Source organism: Colletes latitarsis, chromosome 10, assembly GCF_051014445.1.
Source record: "Colletes latitarsis isolate SP2378_abdomen chromosome 10, iyColLati1, whole genome shotgun sequence".
Lineage (NCBI taxonomy): Eukaryota > Metazoa > Arthropoda > Insecta > Hymenoptera > Colletidae > Colletes > Colletes latitarsis.
The window spans coordinates 25598725-25619620 of NC_135143.1; the positions used below are offsets into that span (position 1 = coordinate 25598725).

Sequence of the window (20896 nt, forward strand, 5' to 3'; positions counted from 1 at the left end):
GGAGTATATTGAGCGTAATTACGAATCCAAATACCGGCGACGGCAATGCGCTCGTTTTATCTTTTCAGTTTTCTTTTTTTTCTTGTTTTTCTCTCTTTTTTTTTTTTACTGCCATGAGGTATTCTTCTTTCTTGGACGACTTGTTTCGCGCGTTAGAAATATTTGAGCTATTCGGCTGGCTCACAGCTCTTGAATCGTGAGAGTTCAGCGCCAATGAATTTTGTACGATTATTAATACTGATGAACGTCAAAATGGTACAGACCATAGTGATCGGGGGGGTTTGTTAAAAGCTACGTTCCGATGGAGTTCCAAATTGCTCTGCAACATTTCGACGAGGACTGCAACAGGGTGTAAATAAAGGACAGTCAAATCTTTCGTGGACGTATTCGTCAAAATGAATTATCCACTCCCGACAAAATTTCTATATCTTAGCAAAGTATGAAGAAATACAAATTGTCAAAGATCGCTCAGCACTGATCGTCGCAGCCTCCTCGTCGAAATATCGAAACTGTTTCTACGCAACTATTTTCATCACATTCTGTCGTCGAAATGTTGGATTCCCTCACTTTCGAAAGCCTCGGTCTCCAGAGAATGAACAAATTCGAAGAATCGTTTTACGAGATGATTTCATCAGCACCCCGGAAGCCGAGAATTTCGCACGACTGCCAGAAACTTACGATCGAGATGCCGCGTTCAAACGATACACACACGAGTCCGAACACCCGTTATAAATATACGGCACTGCTGATCGCTGGTAAATAGTTCCTTTTTTTTCTTTTTTTAAGTTTATAAAGCGTCTATCTGAAAGAGATGCGTCGGCATCGCGCGCTAGTTTATCGTATAATAATTGTTTATCGTATAATCGGGTGAGATCGCACTACGGTCCCATTATAAAAATATTCAACCGTAACCAACCAGATAAAACGCTATTCTCAAAACCGTAACAACCATTCCATTCCTGGACACGCGAGTCAAAGAAAAAATTCGAATCATTTTCGCGCGAACGGTCAACCCCTCGAGGCCACGATTGTTTGATAAAAAAATAAATTGCTATCAGAAGCGAGCGTGTGGACCATTGCAACGGTTCACCGAGAAACACCGTCGAACAAGTTCGATTAAACTTCGATAATCGCTCGGCACAGTATTTCCACCTATTCATGCGACTGGTCAACATTTGGCTATAACAACAAGCGCAATCGAATAACATTTTGTGGTGCAATCTGAGTTAGGCCTGAAAGGGTTGACGAGCTATTCGGCGCGCAGTAACAACGGCAATTTATTGGCCAGATTTGCAGAGTTAAAATTCAGGCTGAGTCGCGTATTTCTTAGAAAACAAAAATCAAAACATTTTTTATATAAATCTGTTTACACGTAATTATCAAGGAAGCCTGTTTTTACCAACCTGTTCTGTTACAGAATCCAAATAAACGTGCATCGTTAAAATATTAATTTTGCAGAATAACGATTTTTAATGATATTTTTCTCACAAAGAAATCGCAAACATTACCTCTCTTTCGACATCCACGGTAACCCGTTAAAATTGGAAATTCCTGGGCTCCCATCGTCGTCTGGATCGACGCGACTTCCAACCATAACTCTGCTCACCGAATTCGCTAGGGCAACTCGCGTCTGTCCAAAAAACTTTAGAATCATTTTTGCCGTCGAGCAACGACGTATCGAAAACGAGAACTCAACTACGACTCGAGACTATTCTCTTCTCGTATTTGTAGAAGTACACGATCCCCCTTAAATACAGACGATTAAATGCTGCGACTATAGTGTAATAACAATAGTAGTTTCGTTATTGTTTCATCGTTATTGTATCTGCTAATTAGTTCTTACGAACGTTTATTACTGTTGTAAAAAATCGTGGACGTATATAGCTTTCCGACTAGAATATGATTGACGTTATTTCCAACAATAAATATTTCTCTCTTTCTCACTGTCTCCCTTTCGCTCTGATTGGCTAGAAAATTATACGTTTCTAGCTTCTCGACGGCTGCCAATAACAATACTACAACGCTTCAACACAGAACAACGACACTTAATTACAGTTTACGTTACTTGTTTACGATTATTAATATACGGGAGTTAGTTTACTTAATCTACGCCCGAGTCGCGTGTTTGGAGACTCGAGGGTTTGGCACGAATTACATATTTTTAGTTCGCTCGGACGCTCTTTCGGGCCGGCCTTTGAACTTTTGATTCTTTTTGTTCCTTTCACGCCAGACAGCTTCGATCAGCATCGTTTTTGGGACTTTGTGTGTCAGTCCGGGGAGAAGGAGGAGTGGAAATCTCAGGACTAGAGAAACGATTCACTCTACAGAGTAATTATTCTACGATGAAACACGGTGCTCGAGGAGGGACGTTAACCTTCGTTAAACAAGTTTCCTCTAAAAATCATCGACCCTCCGCTGCATAAATTCTCAACTCGGACAATTTTCCAAAGCTTGTTTTCATCGATCGTATTATGCAAAAGAGGGTCGAGTACGAAAAGTGTTTCTAAAATTGTTTACCAAACGCTGGAAGCATCTGTAAATTTGCGGAAAAAGCAACTCCTGGTCCACGAAATGGTCAATGAACTTGTGCTGCGATAATTATTTCCAACTACGATTCGATAGGATCGCTATTACGAAAAATCGATACTCCCAACTTTGAGAAAACCTTTCAGAAAGATTCCCTACGCGCACTACTGTATATACGTATAAATACGGTGTAGACTAACATTCGCTAACAAATGCGTTACGTAGTTAATTGAAAACGTCCATGTGGGATTGTCTACGAACGAAACGAAAGTCCGTACGAGTATAAAAAGATTACACGTTTACGCCGCGGATTCTGTCTGGATAAAGTCTCCCGTCGATATACGCAAGCAGAAAAGCATCGTCCCAAACGAGTTCCTCGTCGCGATAAGTTTACTGACTCAAAAATTCTTGCACGCACACGCGCCCACTCACTCACCATTCGCGCTTATTTCGTAATACTGAGGTCTCTGCATTCCAAAACGTCGATTTAAGAGTACTTATCGTACGACCGGTTGCTTCTCACGAATCGTTGTATGTTGTAAATAATGGATCGTTAACTGTATTGCTTTGTGAACATGAGAACTGCGAATAATGGCGACAGCGTCGTACGACGTTCTTTCGCATCTTATTCCCGCGACGGTGCGCCAGGGTTTGCAATTTTCGCTGTCGGCTACTGTGCAGAGCTGGAAAGACAACTAGCAACGACGTTTCGACCAATAATAAACGACGAGGCGTGGCTAACCACCGTCTTTCCAACCGTACACAGTACACCGCGAATTCTAAGCACACTTGCGCGCTATTCGAGTTTATAAAATATCTTCTGTAACTCTTTTTCTCATTTTTTTTTTTTTCTGTTTTGCTCCGCATTCACGCCGTTACTTTCTCTCCGACACGCACACTGTACAACACGCGTAATTCGAACTGTTCTCGAAAATATGAAGTATCTTGTTATCAAAATAAAATATAAATTGGCAATAACGTTGTGGCTAGACGAATGCTCGCGCTGGCAACACATAGGAAACATCGATCGCTTTTCTCCTACCTCCTCCGCCTTTTTTTTCTTCTTTTTTCTTTTTGTTCCGTTTCGTGTGCACGAGATAATCAATATTATCGTTTCCCCGTCCCCAAGCCCCCCCAACCCCGCCCCTATCACAACTTTACAGGAAAATTTTTTATTTATTTTTTTCGCGCCCGCCGTTCGGAGAAGAAACTTTCGTCGTCGAGGAACCGCGACCCGATCGGATCGATTTAATCGGGTGTGAGCACCCTTTTCAACCCCCGAGAACGACTCTCGAGAGTTTTTTGTCTCGCGATTCGTACGTCGAAAAATTAATTGGGTCGGTTCCCCGTTCGACTCTAATCGTCTCCAAACGCCTCCTCGCGCTACTTATCAATCCTGGAGCCTCTCTTCGACCTCTTGCCAACGTCTTTTCGCGACTTCGGCATACCAGAACCACCCACGAGCTCCAGAATTAATTAATCAAAAAAGATTCCACGTTTCAGAACTACCACGAGGTTGCGAACTGTCCCGTGGGAGCGTGCACGCTCGTTAAAAAATTCTCAGCCGCTCTGTACGCGAGAAATTCATCTCTGGGAAGGCTCGCATTGCGCGTCCGGCGATTGCATCGTCAGGTAATAGGGCTGAGTGTCCCTGAAGTGTGATCGAACGAGCAAACCCAGACCCAACAGGACCACGGGCAGTCCGAGAAGGGCGCAGATCAGTTCCCCGGTGACCGCGGGCGACCATGAGATGAAACCTGTTCGCATTTCTCACTTATTATCACCCTTGACGGTAGCCCTTAACGCTAAGCTTCTTACGATGTTTTTTATCTATGGTGTATTATAAAGCTAGCTTCCCAATTAAATAAGTTTTTTAAAATACACATTTTATAGAGGTGCAGCTCTTTCGATACGAAAAATATTTTTTGATATTTTAATATAATTGTGATATACAGGGTGTTCGACCACTATTGGGAAAAATTTTAATGAGAGATTCTAGACGCCAAAATAAGACGAAAATCAAGAATATCAATTCCTTGATTCAGGCTTCGTCAAAAAGTTATTACATTTAAATTACAAAATTTCAAACCATTCTGGAAAAATTATTTTCGGTTGTGAGGGTCAATTACAATCATTTTTGGTGAATGGATATACCCCCGAAATCCTACGCATTTTCGAGAAAAAAATTCGAGTAGGTGGACAAATTTGTCGACAAAATTAAAAAATTTCAAATCCTTCGTACTTTCGAGAAAAAAATTCTTTATCGAAAATGTTTCCCCGAAATTTCATGCGTATGTTTAAAAGTTCATATCTTCTGGACGGATCGAAGGATTTTAATGACTCAAAATTCAAACAATGCGTATTAATGGAGCCCTAGAAAAATGGACTAAAAATACATTGGATATAAGGTAGTATTCTTAATTTTAGTCTTATTTTGGTCTCTAAAATCTCCCATTAAAATTGTTCCAAGGGATGGCCGAACACCCTGTATATTGCTGGATTGGGATTAAAGTGTGATAAACTTCGGAGGAAAATTATATTTTTAAAATTGTTGGAAAGTGTTGACTCACCGCCGTGTGCACCGACGTCCATTTTGTAGATGCTCCACCAGATTCCGGATAGGGGAAGAGAGACGGTGGTGGTGGCGATAGTGAAGACAGCACTCTCGCACATGGATAGGAAATTAAGTACGGAAATGGAGAAGACTAAGTACGCGATCAGGAAGGTCCATCCGTGGGTGGCGATGTTCGAGCAGGATTCGCTGTTTTTGAAGTGACACGTCAGTCCGTGTTCCACCGTGCGGTACAGTTCTACCGGCGACAGGCCCTGGGTACGAAGAAACAGTAAATCCATTTGAATCTGACGTTCAAAAGTACCTGCCAAGTTATCCAGAGGCTGAACAAATTTTGATTTCCCTACCCTGCCAATTCCTGGTAGCGTGTCTACCCAGCACATCGTCAGAATAGCGAAGAACGCGATCATGTGTATGTAGAAGAGGGTTTCCAGTATGGGGGGTTTCGGAATGTGTTTGGGCCTGATGGTGGGGTCGGGGTCCGTCACGTGCAGCAGTCTGCCCCCCTCCTCGTCGGAACCCCGTCGTCTGATGTCTCTGGACGACACCAATCGCGACACCGTGTATAAAAACGAGTTCTGCTGACTTGCCATCAGCTGACACATATTCTGCTGCTGAGAGAGGAGAAGAGATTTCGTCAACAGATAATAAGATAACTTTATTTTTAATATCGAGGAATTGAAAATTTCCATTTAAATAGCGTTAATGGCTAGGGGGGAAGGATATCGTTAGAAGGGGCACAATTATCGTTAATCCGGATGATAGCTGGGGGTACGTGTTTGAATTATGAAAGCGGGGCAACGACTAAAGGGTTAAACTTTTAATCGAAGTTGGTGGTGCCACGGCGTCTTTACGAACTAATAACCGAACTCTCACCTCGGTGGTGTAATGATCTTCGAGTAGCGTGAAGAACATAGCAAACGCGGCGAGGGAACCGACATAGACGAACGTCCAAACAGCCCTCGCGCCCCAGGAACCTTTCATCGTGGCGGCGTGGGCCGAAACTTCTCTTCCTCTGCATCGAAACTCATCGCAGAGACCATAATCGACGCTTATGAACAGACCCACTATTATCGTGGTGCTCGAGAAAATCCGCTGCAGGCTCATCACTGAAACAAGACACTCCTCATTCGCGAGAGCTCTATAAAGTAATCATTAGACTGCGGATATTTATGCATTTATGAAAAATTTTAATTCTCAAAAAACTCCCATTTCGTTAATTCTATTAAATAAAATATGAATTTCCATGAAGATCCGCAGTTTATTAATCGTAGCTGTTAAAATATAGAAACTCGAGCGAACTGCAAAATTGAAATTACTTTAATTCGAGTGTACCTGATTTCATTTCTCCGATCGTTCGAACACGTTTATTTTTGTAAATTTTATTTTTTAATTTTTTTTTAATTGTCTCTCTGCGTTGGATATCAGAATTGTTTTTAGAAATCGTTCAAACGAATATTGAAAACTGCTATTGAAAAAGGTTTCATCGACGGTTCGATCGACAAATTGCTGCTGGAATTTTTCGGTTGAATCAATTTACGAGAATTTACCGACGTTCCCAAAATAACAATTTCCGTAACCCAATTGTTTAGCGTTTCGCGTGCACGAAAATACAGTTATTTCTTCTCGTGCGAATAATTTTGAAACGGAACATTACTTTAATTAAGTGTCGCGATTCTGTAGGCGACATCTTACGCGTACAACGAGCGTGGACTATGAGATGATAGTTACTTTTTCGGCAGAAGAAGAAATAGTAGACCAGAGAGAAGACCAGAGTGATTCCTTTAATCGGATCCTGCAGGTGACATAGCACTCGGTTCTGGTCTAAGGCGAGGGTGATTAGGATGCCGGAGAGGGCATAAACGGAGCTTATTTTGAGCAGAGAACAGCGGGGTATCTTGATTCGCATACTATTAGGAATCATCGCCGGCGGCGGTGACACTCTTCCCACGACGAAGCACATGATCCCCAGATATGAAGCGGAGCTCATGGCAGTGAAGAGGAGTCCTAAAAACATGAGAAATGTATGATTAAAGAAACTTCACGATGCTTCCCTCGACATATATTTCAAGTAACTCTGAAATTAACCCTAGAATAGCGCCAAGATTTCTCGCTGAGGTACGTCTTTCCATACCAAAACAGTCCAGCACGAACTTTTTGGGTTAAGGTCAATTTTATGGCAACTATTTTTAACGGAATCTCGCTGTAGTATGCTGGCAACATTATCATTTGGCAGTGCCCGAAAGAGGAAACTTTGTTCGAACCTGGAGTTATAAGTATCGTCCTCCGTGAATCATTAGCTTGTTTTTGACTATGTACGCCAATACTCGCGATATTTCCCTCGGCGCCAAAATTTTGTTCTCAGGCAATCGGAAACTACGTTATCCGACTGTCGTCGTGTCGCTTGTAAGATCGAAATTTATGAATCCTATCCAGATTCATTTTCTTCGGTATCTAGCTCGTGAAAGTAATTTTTTTTTCATTCGTTCGTGGAGAGCCCGGTTGCTGTTCCAGCAAGCTAGTAACGATTCGATGGAAATATCATGTATAAAGAAATAATAAATGAAGTGTCAGTCTCGTGCACTGTGTTATTTTAGGAATTCAGGTTCGTTAAATTGATGTCACGATTACTTTTTGTTCCCTTCCATTGGGAACTTAAACTATAAATATAATAACAAGAGAGGAAATATTATTAGGCTTGTAATTTTGTGAAACTTAAATCCTTTGTGAGTTATTCTCGTTATTCTAATTATTCCTGTCCCCGATAATAAGGAGAATAAAAGCAACGTCGAGGCGATATTCCACCGAATTGGTACGATTAACGTTATCTGGTATTTCCTGAACTCGTTACCTGTGTAAGCGTTGGAAACGGTGCTGACACTCTCCAGATAAAGGGGATAGGTGATAATCAAAAAGGTAATGGACACTACGACGGTGAGGAGGGTGGCGACGAAGCTAAATTTTTGCCATGCCACCCTGTCCGTATCGAACAGCTTATCGGCGCCCTGATAACCGACATATGGCGATTCCTCGGTGTCCGTGTACTCTTCGATCTCGACATCGCTACCCGTGCATCGAAGCTCTTCCTGTTCCTCGTCGTCCACCATCGCGGAGACGCAACCCGCCAGGCCCGCCATTTTTACGATTTACCGCTGCTGGAACACGCGAGGAAAATTTTTAGCCCTAATAAATTAATAGACAGCGGATCTTTATGCAAATTCATATCTTTATTTATAGATTTAACGACATGGAAGCTTTGTAGAGGGTTGTCTCAACCCCCAAATACAATAATTCATATCTTACTTTAAGTATATCATATTTTTGCATAGTACATGCATAAATATTCGCGGTCTATAAATTATCACTAGAACTACCAATCCAATCAAAATGATCTATTAACTTACCATAATTTTCTATAAGAAACACTTATTTCCATTGTATTATACATTTCTGCGCGTGTCTATCGTTTTAATTTCTTTGGTACAAATTAATGCACTATAATTGTCGCTAGTTTTAGTGTTAATTACGATAAAATTTCAAATCAATGCAAAGGAAGACCCAAAATTACGCTTTTAGATATTTCGGCTCCAAGCGAGTTTTATGGATTTTCGAAGCTCCCAAACACACGTCGGAACCTTTAATTACGATCGAAAAAGGTTCCGTGAAAGAACGATATTCTATTGAATCTAAGTACAATGACAACAGAGCGTCATATTGTCAACGAGGCGAAGCCATGCATCAGAAATTGATCCAAAAACCCACCAGTATTGATCAACGGACACGAACTCATTCTTCTGCACGACAATGCTAGGCCGCATTACACGTCAGAATGGCAAAGTCGCATTCCTGTCCAATTACATTTCGACTATAAAATTCCGCCGCGTTTTGCTCGCTGAACGAAATCTTTCTCCATCTCGTTTGAAACATTTCGCGAGAAATAAAATTATAAGTTATAATTTCGCACAGAGACGCACGAAGATTACTGCAGGATTCATTCTGCGAAAGATAACAGACGCAGCACCGCCATTATAATTAGCGGAATCATTTTTCGTTAACGTCTCTATAAATTTCATCCGAACCGGGACAGAGACAGACGGTACTAAAACTTCAGAAATTACTTTACACCGAATTAATGTTTAATTTCTCTTGGCTCTTAACATAAATCTCCTTCCACTATATTTCTTCCTCGCTTTTCGTCCGCTCCACTCGCGATTCAATCTTGCTTAAAGCACAGAAAAAGCAAGACCGGAGAATTTTTCATCGGTTAATATACTTGTTCGTAAATTGGACTCGTTAACCAGTGATTTCGTCATCGTTGCACCGCAGCCAGTCAGCGTAATTAAACAATAACGTTCCCGGGGAATGGAATAACATACATTTTCGTTGCGAACATTTCCTTTCGTAAAAACAAGAGAATTCCATTTCTTAGTTATAGAAGCTTTCCTCGAGATAGCAATCTTCCATTTTTATCAACGCGAGAGATAAAATATTTAAAAAAATTCTGCAATTGTCGCGATATCGGAATTAAAACGTTACGTTATTTAATTCGCTAATGGCATTTTAACGATAGAATAATTTACCGTCTTTCCTACACAATAATGCATGATTCGATCACCTTGACTTAAAATGAAAATGTTAAACCGGACAGCATGTTATCGAAGAGTACCCATTGGTTTCGATGTTAGGTACTATCAAAGAACATAGTGAACTTGTTTACAGTCCACGAACCACGCGAAATGATTGCCATCGATTTGTTTTTACCCCTGTTTTTCCGACCCCGTCCTTGGGAATGGGCGATTAACGAGCACGTCGCATGCACGAGCTCGCCTATGCACACTTTTTTGTTCCCGACAGATTAGATAACGCCCTTATCGGTGCACAGGAATCGGGAAATTTCGTGCACGTTCGTACAGAAATTTCCCCAGGAATAAAAACAACATTACTTGGACATTTTTGCGAAAGAAAATTCATTGAACTACTTATTCGCTAAAGTCTGAGAGACGCGAAAGAGTTTGATTAAAAAAAAGATCTCGTAGAAAGCTCCTATTCATTACTATTTATAATAGCGTAATTGAATATCAATTCACTCGAGCGTGGAAGAGCAGTCTCAAATCTAATCTTCTTATTTAAAATCTTAAATGGTGTGACCATTTGTCTTGAGCTGCTCTGGAGGATTAATATAAATGTACCACCGAGATTGATCAGATCTGCTTTTCTAATCCGACCTATAAGGTAGAGAACCAAGCTAGCTCATAGTGACCCCATTCACAGAATCAGCAATCTAGCAAATAGCCTTGGTCGACGCGTGCACTCTATTAATATATTACGAGTTCGTTTAAAAATCACGTTAAAAAATTTACTGATTTATTTACAGATGCTTACATTAATTTTAATAAGCGCTTTCTATACGTTAAAATCTTTATAACACGACCCGTTTATAAGCGAAATATATAAAATAGTTTTATACCATGTTACCAGAAATGTTTCAACGCGATGAAATAATAGAATAAAAATTAGTATACGTTGGATAATACTCGAATTCCCAGAACGATTTTCAGATGGAATTTCTTTTATATGTCATCGGGTATACTGAATCCTCGTTTAATATTTAACGCGATTCTGCGACAGCCTTTTCACGTTTAAACAAGTGACAGCATACACGAAGTGTTCCAATATTTATTGCAAACGTATCCTACTTATGCAGGGCGGTTCTAGAAACTGGGACAAGATGTCGCCCTTTCCTCAGAGGAAGTACAAAAAATTGAGGACGATCTTTTCACGATAGAATTTCTTTTTATGCAATATGCATCTGTACTTGTTTTTTTTAATTAGAACGACGCACTTTTCATACAAAGATATGAAAATACGAGCATTGAAAATTTAATATCATATTTAAAAAATAAAGAGTATGTTATAAAGATTTATACAAAAAGATACAGTTTAAATGCGAGGCAATGTACAAACCGGAAACAGGAATTAATATCAACTAAAATCGCGTTAAATTACGGAACGATAGACGTATACTGTTTCAAAACAGAGGTAGTCGAATGAATGAAAACAGGAAATGAATATTAAATTGTAAAGCTTCCGGTTGAGTCCGGGATTGAACGGGATTAAGGAAGTAAGTCCAGCTAGAATCGAGAAGTTTCTTTCATTAAAGTAGAAAATTAATACAAGCTTCTTCTATTAATTGCAACGAATCGCATTCACGGAGCTTTTAATGAAACGCTAATATAAATAAGATACAACAAATTTACTTTGGAAATGAACAGTAATGCTGAGATCATGTTCAGGACGTTCAATATAATTTAGAGCATATTAAACTCCCCGGCAGGCAAGAGACTGGAAGTAATTAACACAGAGAACCGAGATTTATTTAAAGAAAATAAACTTCTCTTCGCTCGAACAAATACAGTATATATTTTTAAATTTTAATTAACCGTCTCGCGAACCCGTGTTTCTTCCAACGTGGAGTTTTTTCGTAAAACGCTCGACGATTAACTAACTATATAATTAAATCTTTTGTTCGTAATTTGTATGCCTCGAGTTTAAATCGGTAACAGAGGCAAAACATTCGCTATGATTTTAATTTCCATTCGTTCTATTTTCACTGTAAATATTACATTCGAACGGAATTGTATCCGAAACGGGGTCTGTAATAATTATTATTTTTATAACACTGCCCGAATAATTGGTACAATCAAATGAAAGAGGTTCGTACTATTCGACTCTGTCTATGACAAAAGCGGAAAGATAATGGTCTTTTGTTCAGACTAACGACGACCTCCTAAAGTAAACTCCTTTTATTTGTTAATACGGAAAATATTGCTCGGGGTCGTGAAAGACCCCTGTCGAGCCATTTCGTGATTAACAGCGTATCGTGAAAAAGTAAATCCCGTAACGATACGACCGTTATCTGTCTGAGCAACGATATCGATAACGGCGATAAGAGACCCGATCCATACACGGTACTTTACACTATGCAATAGATAAAAGATGTACGAGAACGTTCGTTGAATTTTCGTGGAATTCCGATGGAAACTCTGCTCGTCCAAGACGTGGCGCTTCCCCACGAAAATTCCGTCTAGGAATAATTGTTATTCGCCGGATTCGATGCCCCGCGAATCGATAAAATCGCGACGACCTGGCTTTTGCTCTCTTTCTGTTCCCAATTTTCCAACGTGTATTGGTCGGCGAGCTTTTTAACTGCGATAGCTTTTCCGGCTGATCGATTAACTTTCAGCTTTTATACCGTTCGTGCATAACGGGTACATGTGCACATTATATCCGTTACATTATATGCCGGTCTCGGCGTTACACGACGCTGGAAAAACGTGACAAAATTGAACGAGCTCTCCAACGCTGACATTTAAATGACCCGCTGCTTTACACGGTCTGACTACTAAGTGGATTTCTACTCAACCCTTATACGAACAAGGAGCAATTTGAATTCCACCGTTTACGAAATCGTTGATGTTAAATGAACCCTTCGATCGAAAGGCTATTATCGTCGCCTTCGGTCCCTTTGTTCTATTTTTAGGAAGTTACACGCCATCGTCGTTCCGACTCCAAGTTCCGTACTTTTTTTTTAGAACGATAATTATACCGCCGAAGCAACGCAACGACTCCGCCGTGCGAACGGTTCTGTATTCAGAAAATGTGAAAAGTGTTAACGATACCATCGCGTTTCGATAAAAATAATCCTCGAAACAATTTTTGCGCTACTCGAACACGAGTCCCGGGGAAGTATTCCCAAGCGATATTACCTTGGATATAATTTGTAACGAAGGGGAGGCGCCCGTAATTATCCAACGAATATAAATTTCTTCCAACGCGGACCGTTGTGAAGTAACAAATATTTTTAACGGTCTCGCGATCGCCTTGTTTTCTATATAATTCTCGTCGGGCGTAGTCGCGATTCACAGCTGAACGTTACAAACACGCGACGACGAGGGATGGAAAGCCACCGTTTAAGGGCGGAACAAAAGAATCTAATTACTAGCAACTATACTCGTCGCAAGTGGCCCGAGACAGAGCTCGACTCGAACCGCGGAAAACAATGGGGTAAAGTGCGACGCAAAGCGACCGACCGAGCTTTCTTTTCGAGTTTAACCCATTTACAGAATTTTTCAACGTTTTTCCGCGCCTCGCTGCGCGTCAGTAGCGAAACAAAAGCTCCGCGTATTTTTTTTACCAAATTGTTTCGTTATTTTTCGAACAAACGCTAACACTTTAGTGATTTACCAATATTTCTTTATCGGTGAATAAATTTCGAATCGTGGAAAAGGCGGTACGCTTTTACATATTTCGATCTTCCCCTCGAGCGAGTGGATCCGCCCCCGCGTCGAAAGAAATTCAATTTCTGCGAGGGTGAACGATCCGCGGTCCGTTGAAGAAACAAGAGAAGTCAATGTTATTCCAGTCGAGGAATTAACAAACGTTGAGCCAGGGCGATGCAAACCCAGACGCGTCGTAGAACTCGGGAACTAGATACTTTAGCATCGAGTATGCTCCGGGGATTATAACTTGGCATCTTTGTCCACTGGCGAGATCAGCAAAGTTTCGCGGAATTACGCGAAACTTTGGCCAGTTTTATCAGTATAGACCCACAGCTTCCCAATCCGACGTGCAAACCCCCATCGATTATATTTTTCCTCCACACTGAAAATCGCTTCTATTTCCAATCGAACGGAAATACAGCAATCGAATTTTCAATACCAAATATCTTGTAATGCGATTGAGTTCCATTCCTATACCAATTTATTTAAATTTTGTTTCCAATAATTTTCAAAGTTAATTTAAAAAATTAATTCTGGAGATTCTGGAAAGCAACTAAAAGCAATTGATTACCGATTCAACGTACATTCCGTTCGCGCAAGGGTGGCGTTTATATTTATAAAACAATCGACGGGTCTCGATTATTAATAAAGCAATGGTATTCGTTTATTTATGGTGTCGACGGTTCTTTATACGCACAGTCAATGATTTCCGCCTATTTATAATACTTTTATTCATAATCGCTTTGTTCGTCCCTAGAAAATTTCAAACGCGTACCAGGAAATTAACGAGACAAGTAATATAATATTGCTTTAGCCGTGTTTAATACGCGATATTCCCCTTTATTGGTTGCACAATTCCCCGTAAATAACTTGATAATATATTCATTCTTTGCGCGGAGTAAACAGCCCGACTGGCGAGGACCGTGGAACGCCAATAATCTTCCCCGTATCCGCGATAGTTACAAATTTCCTGTGCTCGCGAAACCCAGGAACTTAATTGCACGCATTCGACGCCAAATCCGTGGAAAATCGAAGAACCGATAAACGATAACCGATACACAGTCCCGTCTACGAGTACTTGCAAACGAGGCGATAGATCTCGTCCACTATTTCGCGTGGATTTAAACGACAGCCACGGATCGAAGGAAATCGTCCAACGGAATATTTCTTTATGGCGTACGCGGATACACGGGGAGTCGATAAAGCGGGAAAATGAAAAAGGTCGTCGAGGTGTTGGTCTGTCAATGAACCCTACTGCGACTTACCGTCGAAAGACCTAACCTGACTCCGCCCAGTGTCGTACTCCGGACCGACTATTCTCGCGTTCTGGAGCCTCGTGCTTCGCTCGTCGACGCTTCTGGCTTGTCCACGAGATTCACATCCGCGATACGCCGTGGCACTCGGTTCCGATTCGCGTGAGGACCGCGAAAAGCCAGGAAAAACCGCGACTTCGGCCCATCGTGGGACGAGAACTGCCTTCGATGCGGGCTACGCGACTCGGGCGCAGGACTGTGCTCGCTGGGAGCTGCTCCCACGCGAAACCGATGCGTCGCGCGTTCCAACGACTCGAAATCTCTCTCGAACGCGGTTCTCAACCTCCACGGAACGCTGTTCCATCGAAGAAAACGATCCACGATCGTCGTTTCGCATCGCGAAATATCCCTTCGTATTATACGCAAATATCGTAAATTAAACGAGATTCCCTATACCAGTCGTGAAAATATATCAAGCTGAGAACGCTTGGGGGAAATTGGTTTTTCAAACGATAACGTTCTGCGATAAGCATAGAATGATTCTTTTTTTTTTTGTAATACATAGTTTTGAGTTCGAAACTCTTATAAATATTTTATGTCTGAGATTTTGAAATCCTGACACGAAGCACTTTTGACAATAAACTGTGCGTGATTTCTCGAGAAGATGCCTAGGTTTTCGCGCGCTTGAGACGAGCCTGATTTCTTGGCGCACGCGCGTCGCGGGCTCCGTTTTCGCGCACATAGGATTCCGATCCGACTGGCGACGAATTAACTTCGAAAACCCTATATTACCAGCTCACAATAGCCTGACGAGCATCATTGTCGTGCCCGAAACTATGGCGATTGCATTTTTTAGGTCGTTGCTGCTCGTCCAAGAACAAGTGCACGGTTTGACAGCGAAATAGAAAATCAATGCCAAGCTACGAAGGCTACGGAAAAATTCGATTACGCGCTGAAAATTCGTGTCGGCGCGTTTTCAATAGACGCGTGATTTCGTCGTGCTTTGTTTACAATTTTTCGGGGAGTTTCAATTTCCGCCTTATAGAGCGAAAAGAGAATTAATTGTAGAAATTAAAACTCATATCTCATTTGTTAGATAGTTTATAGGTTTATAAGATTTTATACATATATTAATTTTATACTTATGTCTTTTTACTTTTGTATACAAGGGGATTCATACCTGCAAATTAAGAAATAAATAAGCTGTAAAGCAATTTAGCGATCAACAATTGTTACAGACACAACAGTGAAGAAATCGATTGCAACATTTCAAGGATTTGGGTGAATATTATAGAAAGTAGAGTCAGCTACGGTTGCCCCCGAGGCTTATTATGATGATATCCTTAAACAATCGCAAACTTTATCCTCGGAGTTCTGTCGAAGATCCGGGGAGAGGATCAGCGGCGGAAGTTGAAACAGTTACCACCGATGATCCTTTGATCCCAGGTATAAGAGAATGCCGATTGTGAACCCACCAACTTCGCCAATTGCGGATCTTCTGGAACTCGGGAAACACCGCGAGGAGGAACGATCCTAGTTGGCGAATGCTTGCGTTTCAATGGGGCTGTCTAAATTACGAACACGTTCCGGACGTACGCAGAAACTTCTCGCTGTTCCAAAGCTTTGCGCGAACTAAACGCTCTATTCTCGTCCAAACTCCGTTTCCCCACCATTTTAATAATTTAATATGCAAACAAGCGCCCAGACGATCAACCTTGAATTTTATTCACAGACAAAAATTTACGCGCAATTATCGAAATTTCTCAAATATTCTACCGAGAGATATTTTTCAAGCAATTAGATATTTCTCGCAGAATACCTACCCTTAAATTCTTAGCCAAATAAAACGAACATTCGCGCAGAGGTTCACGTAAATCCGGAGTCTCCTCGCCAACTAAAATCCCTCTCACTGGCCACTTACTTATATTTATTACTCAGGGGGAGGAATCGGCACAGCGGAGTTTCTAGGATATGGACGATCAGATTTGTGCGCCGTGTGTGAGTGGGAGAAATTGGATCGCACGTAGACGCACGCGGAAGACGTCTAGGAGTTTGGATGACTTCTTTCCGGAACTAGGATTAGATTTCGGAGCTCGGAGTCCAGGAGGGCGAAGAAGAATGGGAGCGTTCGCATCAGAAATAGGACGTTCGGGCTCGATTCGACGGTTTGCTGCGCGTGAAAAGGAGACGAAAGTCAGTGGTCGCGTGTTACTGACAAGGAGCACGATATCCACACATTGTGTATTGCAGTCGGAGAACGAAACCCTTGGGGGGGGGGGGGGAGGGGGATCGATAAGAACTGGGTTAATACGATCGACTAAAGCAGCAGACTTCTTTAACTCCGGCGTCCAGACATTATATTTAGAGTCGACGTACGACAGATGGCAAACCAAACAGTCCGACGAGACACGCGACGCTGGGGTCCTTCGAGCCAACGTCTCCGACCTGTGGCCTTTGTCGATTTATACAGGGTGTTGTACATAATTAAATGCAAATTAATACCTCCGGAAATATCCTCGCGAAACGCTTCGTTCGAGAAATATTCACTTTCGAAGTTGTTTTCTTGTATTTTTAGCGATCGATATACGCGATATACTTCGAGAATGTTCTTTGTTTTCGAGACCGAAGTTTGGAAAACACCCTATACCGAAAGTTTTACGAGAGACGTATAATCGAGGACAAAATGGAACGAGCAAACGGTGGAAATGGTTGTCGTAATAAACCTTATTATTAGTGTCTAGTCAAACGTTGTTTACTATATATGTATTCTCTTGGTACACTAGATATTTCATCAACAATAGAAATTCATATCAACACTGCCGCAGGAGGAAATTGTATTTAACGAACAAAGCGGCTAATTGGAATGGGACAAAATTCAGTGGACACGTTAAAAGCATCGTGCTTAATTACTATCGTAATTAATTTATAGTTAATATTTAACCTTATCGCTTTTAGCAACTGCTTTCAAACATCGCGGTATATTGTTTATTAGTATTCAAATGCAATATCATTTTAATATATTTAACGCATTATTAGATTTTCTCTTCCGCTACTTGATAACCGCTCCATGCGAGAGAAACTCGTTGCTTTAAATGTTATTTTAATTAAATCCGAATCGACACTCGCCCGACCAAAAGTGAACATAAAATCGTAGAAGGGAGAAGAAAGACTTCCATTCCAGGATCGATTCGCGTTAAAAACAAAGAAGATTGTGCCCGTTAATTTTCAATAGCGTCGTTCGCTCTTTTCATAAAACTCGCTGATAAAGTTTTACTCACCACCATCGTACGCTGTAGCTGTTTACGTTTATAGGTTACTCTTACGCCGACCTATGTCGCGACTTCCGGTCGAAGTGGACCATGAGTCCCCCTGCTAACATCCCTCTTCCAGTGATCCTGAACAACCCCCAGGCGGTACAATTTTAACCTTCCAGTATCTTTCGCCCCGTGACTCGAACAAAAAACTAAAACTTGCAACTATCTGTTTTCGTGGGCGTGTCGCGTAATTTTCGCGACCATCGGCGCGGAACGAAGGACGACGAGTCCTCCAGATTCGATGGTCGAAACAATCCATTCCACTTGGTTGGCAGCGACCGTCGGAATCACTTTCAATTTCGCCCGACAGTCGCGAAGACGAACGGGTTAAGGGTTAATCCGGTATCAGGAGGTTGCGTGTCCCCGCTTTGGGGGGTCCGGGCGTGGGATGTACGACGAGCCCTGCGCACAGAACGCGTGGTTGGAAGTCGCGAGGAAACGCGGAACCGCTTCGAGGATCGCAGCCTCAGTCTGCGCGCGACACTTGTCCGAGACGCGTCGCGTTCCCTGCCCGCTTACAAGTGCATTCCGCGGTACCCTGCGTTCCCCGACCACGAGGGCCCTTGCAAACCAACGGAACCGTAACCGTCAGCTCGCCTGCATGCCTCCGGACCAGAGAAACGCGCCAGAATGGAGGGATTCCCTCGAGTCCCTTTGAGTTTTCAGGGCTCGATCGCCGATTACTAACAGGTTCCAGCTCTTCCGAAGAGAAATTGGTCGCTGTCCTAGCGGAGTCTTTGTTTCCTTGGCCTAAGCGCCGCAAGAGTTCCGAGGAACGCGCAGGTTGCTCGACGGAAGGGCACCAGTGGCGGTCAAAATGTCCCCCGATGCGCGATTAGAAACAGACGATTCCGAGTGGTCGTTGAATCGAAACGAACGCCAGGTAGAGTCGTGGACAAGTGCAATGAATGGAGGACCGCGTTCGTCGGTCGTTCAGGCCTAATCGCGAGGCTGCTGCACTCGACGTGCAATTGGACCCTTTGTCCCACCGGACGACTCGATCTCGTTCTGTGACGCGGAACAACCGTAACGCGAACTTTCGTGATTTCTTACTTTTCACCTTTGACTTTCCAATATTGTTCGAACACAGACTCGATTTTTGTAATCGCAAAAGTGACCAGTGAGATTTCGATCCGAAAGAGGAGCGTGGCCACAGAGGTCTGGAGAGAAATAACCACTCGGAGGTGAGATCGGTACGATCGAGGGATCAACGATGCAGCCGCGAACGGGCGTGAGAGACCGCGCGGGTCCTAGAAAATTGCTTGACGATCGCAGCAACGTCGCCCGCGGCGGAAAAATGGCCGGCAGAAGGGCTTGAAGAGGAGACGCAACGACGAGAATGAGAATCGTGTCAAGATCGAGCGTTAAGTGAGGTAAGAATGGTCGAGTTTTATCGTCGATTAGCGTGACGACCCGTTAATGGTGCTCGCGGTCGCACCGAGGAACCGCGAGGAGAATTTCGATGTATTAAAATTGCTGGTTGCTTCGAAAAGATTGGCTTTAATATACTTGCAACGGTTTTAAACAATTGTTATTGCTACGTCATCCATGTGCTTTAATTTTGCAGATCGTTCTTCGACTCTGCAACAGCATGCATACACATTGAATTTCAGAATAAAACGTTTGTAATACATTTTTTTAATTGCATTTCTCTCAATTTGTGAAAAACGAATTTGCGATTTTTTCGACGTGGTGTTCCGGTTATTCCATTTACATCTGTCAGGCGCATAGTGGGTTAGAATTTGTACGCCGCGCGACACAAATAACAAATTTCAGTGACAGACACACGTAGGATATTCGATGAATAATCTCTTTAATTACTTTATATAACACGCAGCTCTATTTAACCTTCCCCCCTCGAACTGACCCAGTGGTGAATTAAAGAATACAAATGTTTCATATTTTCCAGAATTAAAACACGTTTTCTAGAAAATTAGATTCTATATTTTGGTCTATTTACGAATACTGTGATATCAGACGGATCAAAGCTTTTGTTTTTTATATTTTTCGGGAAAAGAATCCTTTATGTGCATTGTTTATTTCTACTATATAATAATGTGTGTGCAGGTATGCATATTTCGTCAGTAGGTTGCATCCAGGACAAAGACTTTGCTGTTGGAATGTTTGTCTCCGTCTATTTCAAATGCGATTTCCGTGGCGCGTATCGTTCGACGTTTCAATGCGTTCTATTAAGAATTCTCTTGCATTCGGGGATGGCGAATTGGAAACGAGGCGGAAAGTGAAATGGTGGAAGATTGTCTGCCTTCTTTTCCCAGCGTATATTTCTCCAAGATTCTTAGAAGTCAGCTCGCTGCATCTAATTGTTTCAGTGGCTCACGGTCAGGCACAGACGAACGCAGCGTGCAGCTGTCCAAGAAGCCCGGAGTTTACGGTCTCGGGGATAAATAACCAAAGTTTTACAAGCCCTAAACTCCGTATGTTTGGACACGAATAAAAACACACTAAAAAGTTGAGAACGTATCCAATTTTGTCAAAATAAATCTGCAAATTTGAAATTGTGACTTATGGAAGGATCGAAGCGGAAAGGGTTGTGAAATCAAGAATGGAATTACAAGCTTTAAAACGCAAAGGAATTGAAACAGTTTGTAAATGTATTTAGAGGGCTGAAATTATCTAAATTATCTAGCAACATTGTTTCGTTTTTTCTCCAAAATCGCATCTTTCCAGACTAGCAGTTCCAAGTTCCAATTCGAACAGGGCGCTGAATCGTTCTAACAACCCCCCTAAAAAAAACTAGTAGCAAGAAATCTTACGAGAGGTAATCACTGCGGATGTAATGCGGTATCGTCTACTTTTTCTCTTTCTAGCTCCCTCGGAAGCGAACGTCACGAGCCTCGATTGCGGAGAAAAGGGTTTGGTGGTCTTATCCGATAGAAAATGGCTTAATATTTTAAAACGCATCAAATATTAAACCGTAACACAGAATACTGT

At 42.0% G+C, this 20896-nt stretch overlaps 2 protein-coding genes across 5 annotated transcripts in view; one reads left to right on the forward strand and one right to left on the reverse strand.

Annotated features, from left to right (window-relative positions):
• Positions 1 to 326: 326 nt before the first annotated feature.
• LOC143346945 (uncharacterized) overlaps positions 327 to 20896 on the reverse strand; it is an 86440-nt gene continuing 65870 nt past the window's right edge. Inside the window, exons 1-7 of one of the 4 annotated variants that reach the window (XM_076775663.1) lie at positions 14643 to 14868; positions 7950 to 8250; positions 6830 to 7105; positions 5975 to 6207; positions 5446 to 5712; positions 5097 to 5352; positions 327 to 4283 (exon numbers count right to left, since the gene is read on the reverse strand). In XM_076775663.1, the coding sequence (XP_076631778.1) occupies positions 4111 to 4283; positions 5097 to 5352; positions 5446 to 5712; positions 5975 to 6207; positions 6830 to 7105; positions 7950 to 8235 (1491 nt within the window). In that variant the 5' untranslated portion in view covers positions 8236 to 8250; positions 14643 to 14868 and the 3' untranslated portion in view covers positions 327 to 4110. Of the gene's footprint in view, positions 4284 to 5096; positions 5353 to 5445; positions 5713 to 5974; positions 6208 to 6829; positions 7106 to 7949; positions 8254 to 14642; positions 14869 to 20896 lie in introns of those variants that run through there. The other 3 variants (XM_076775665.1, XM_076775662.1, XM_076775664.1) reach the window with 3 other exon arrangements.
• The window catches only part of LOC143346950 (adenylate cyclase type 6), a 73185-nt gene continuing 70692 nt past the window's right edge, over positions 18404 to 20896 (forward strand). The window contains exon 1 of the mRNA XM_076775676.1: positions 18404 to 19317. The gene's annotated coding sequence lies outside the window, so the exon portion shown is untranslated. The remainder of the gene's footprint in view (positions 19318 to 20896) is intronic.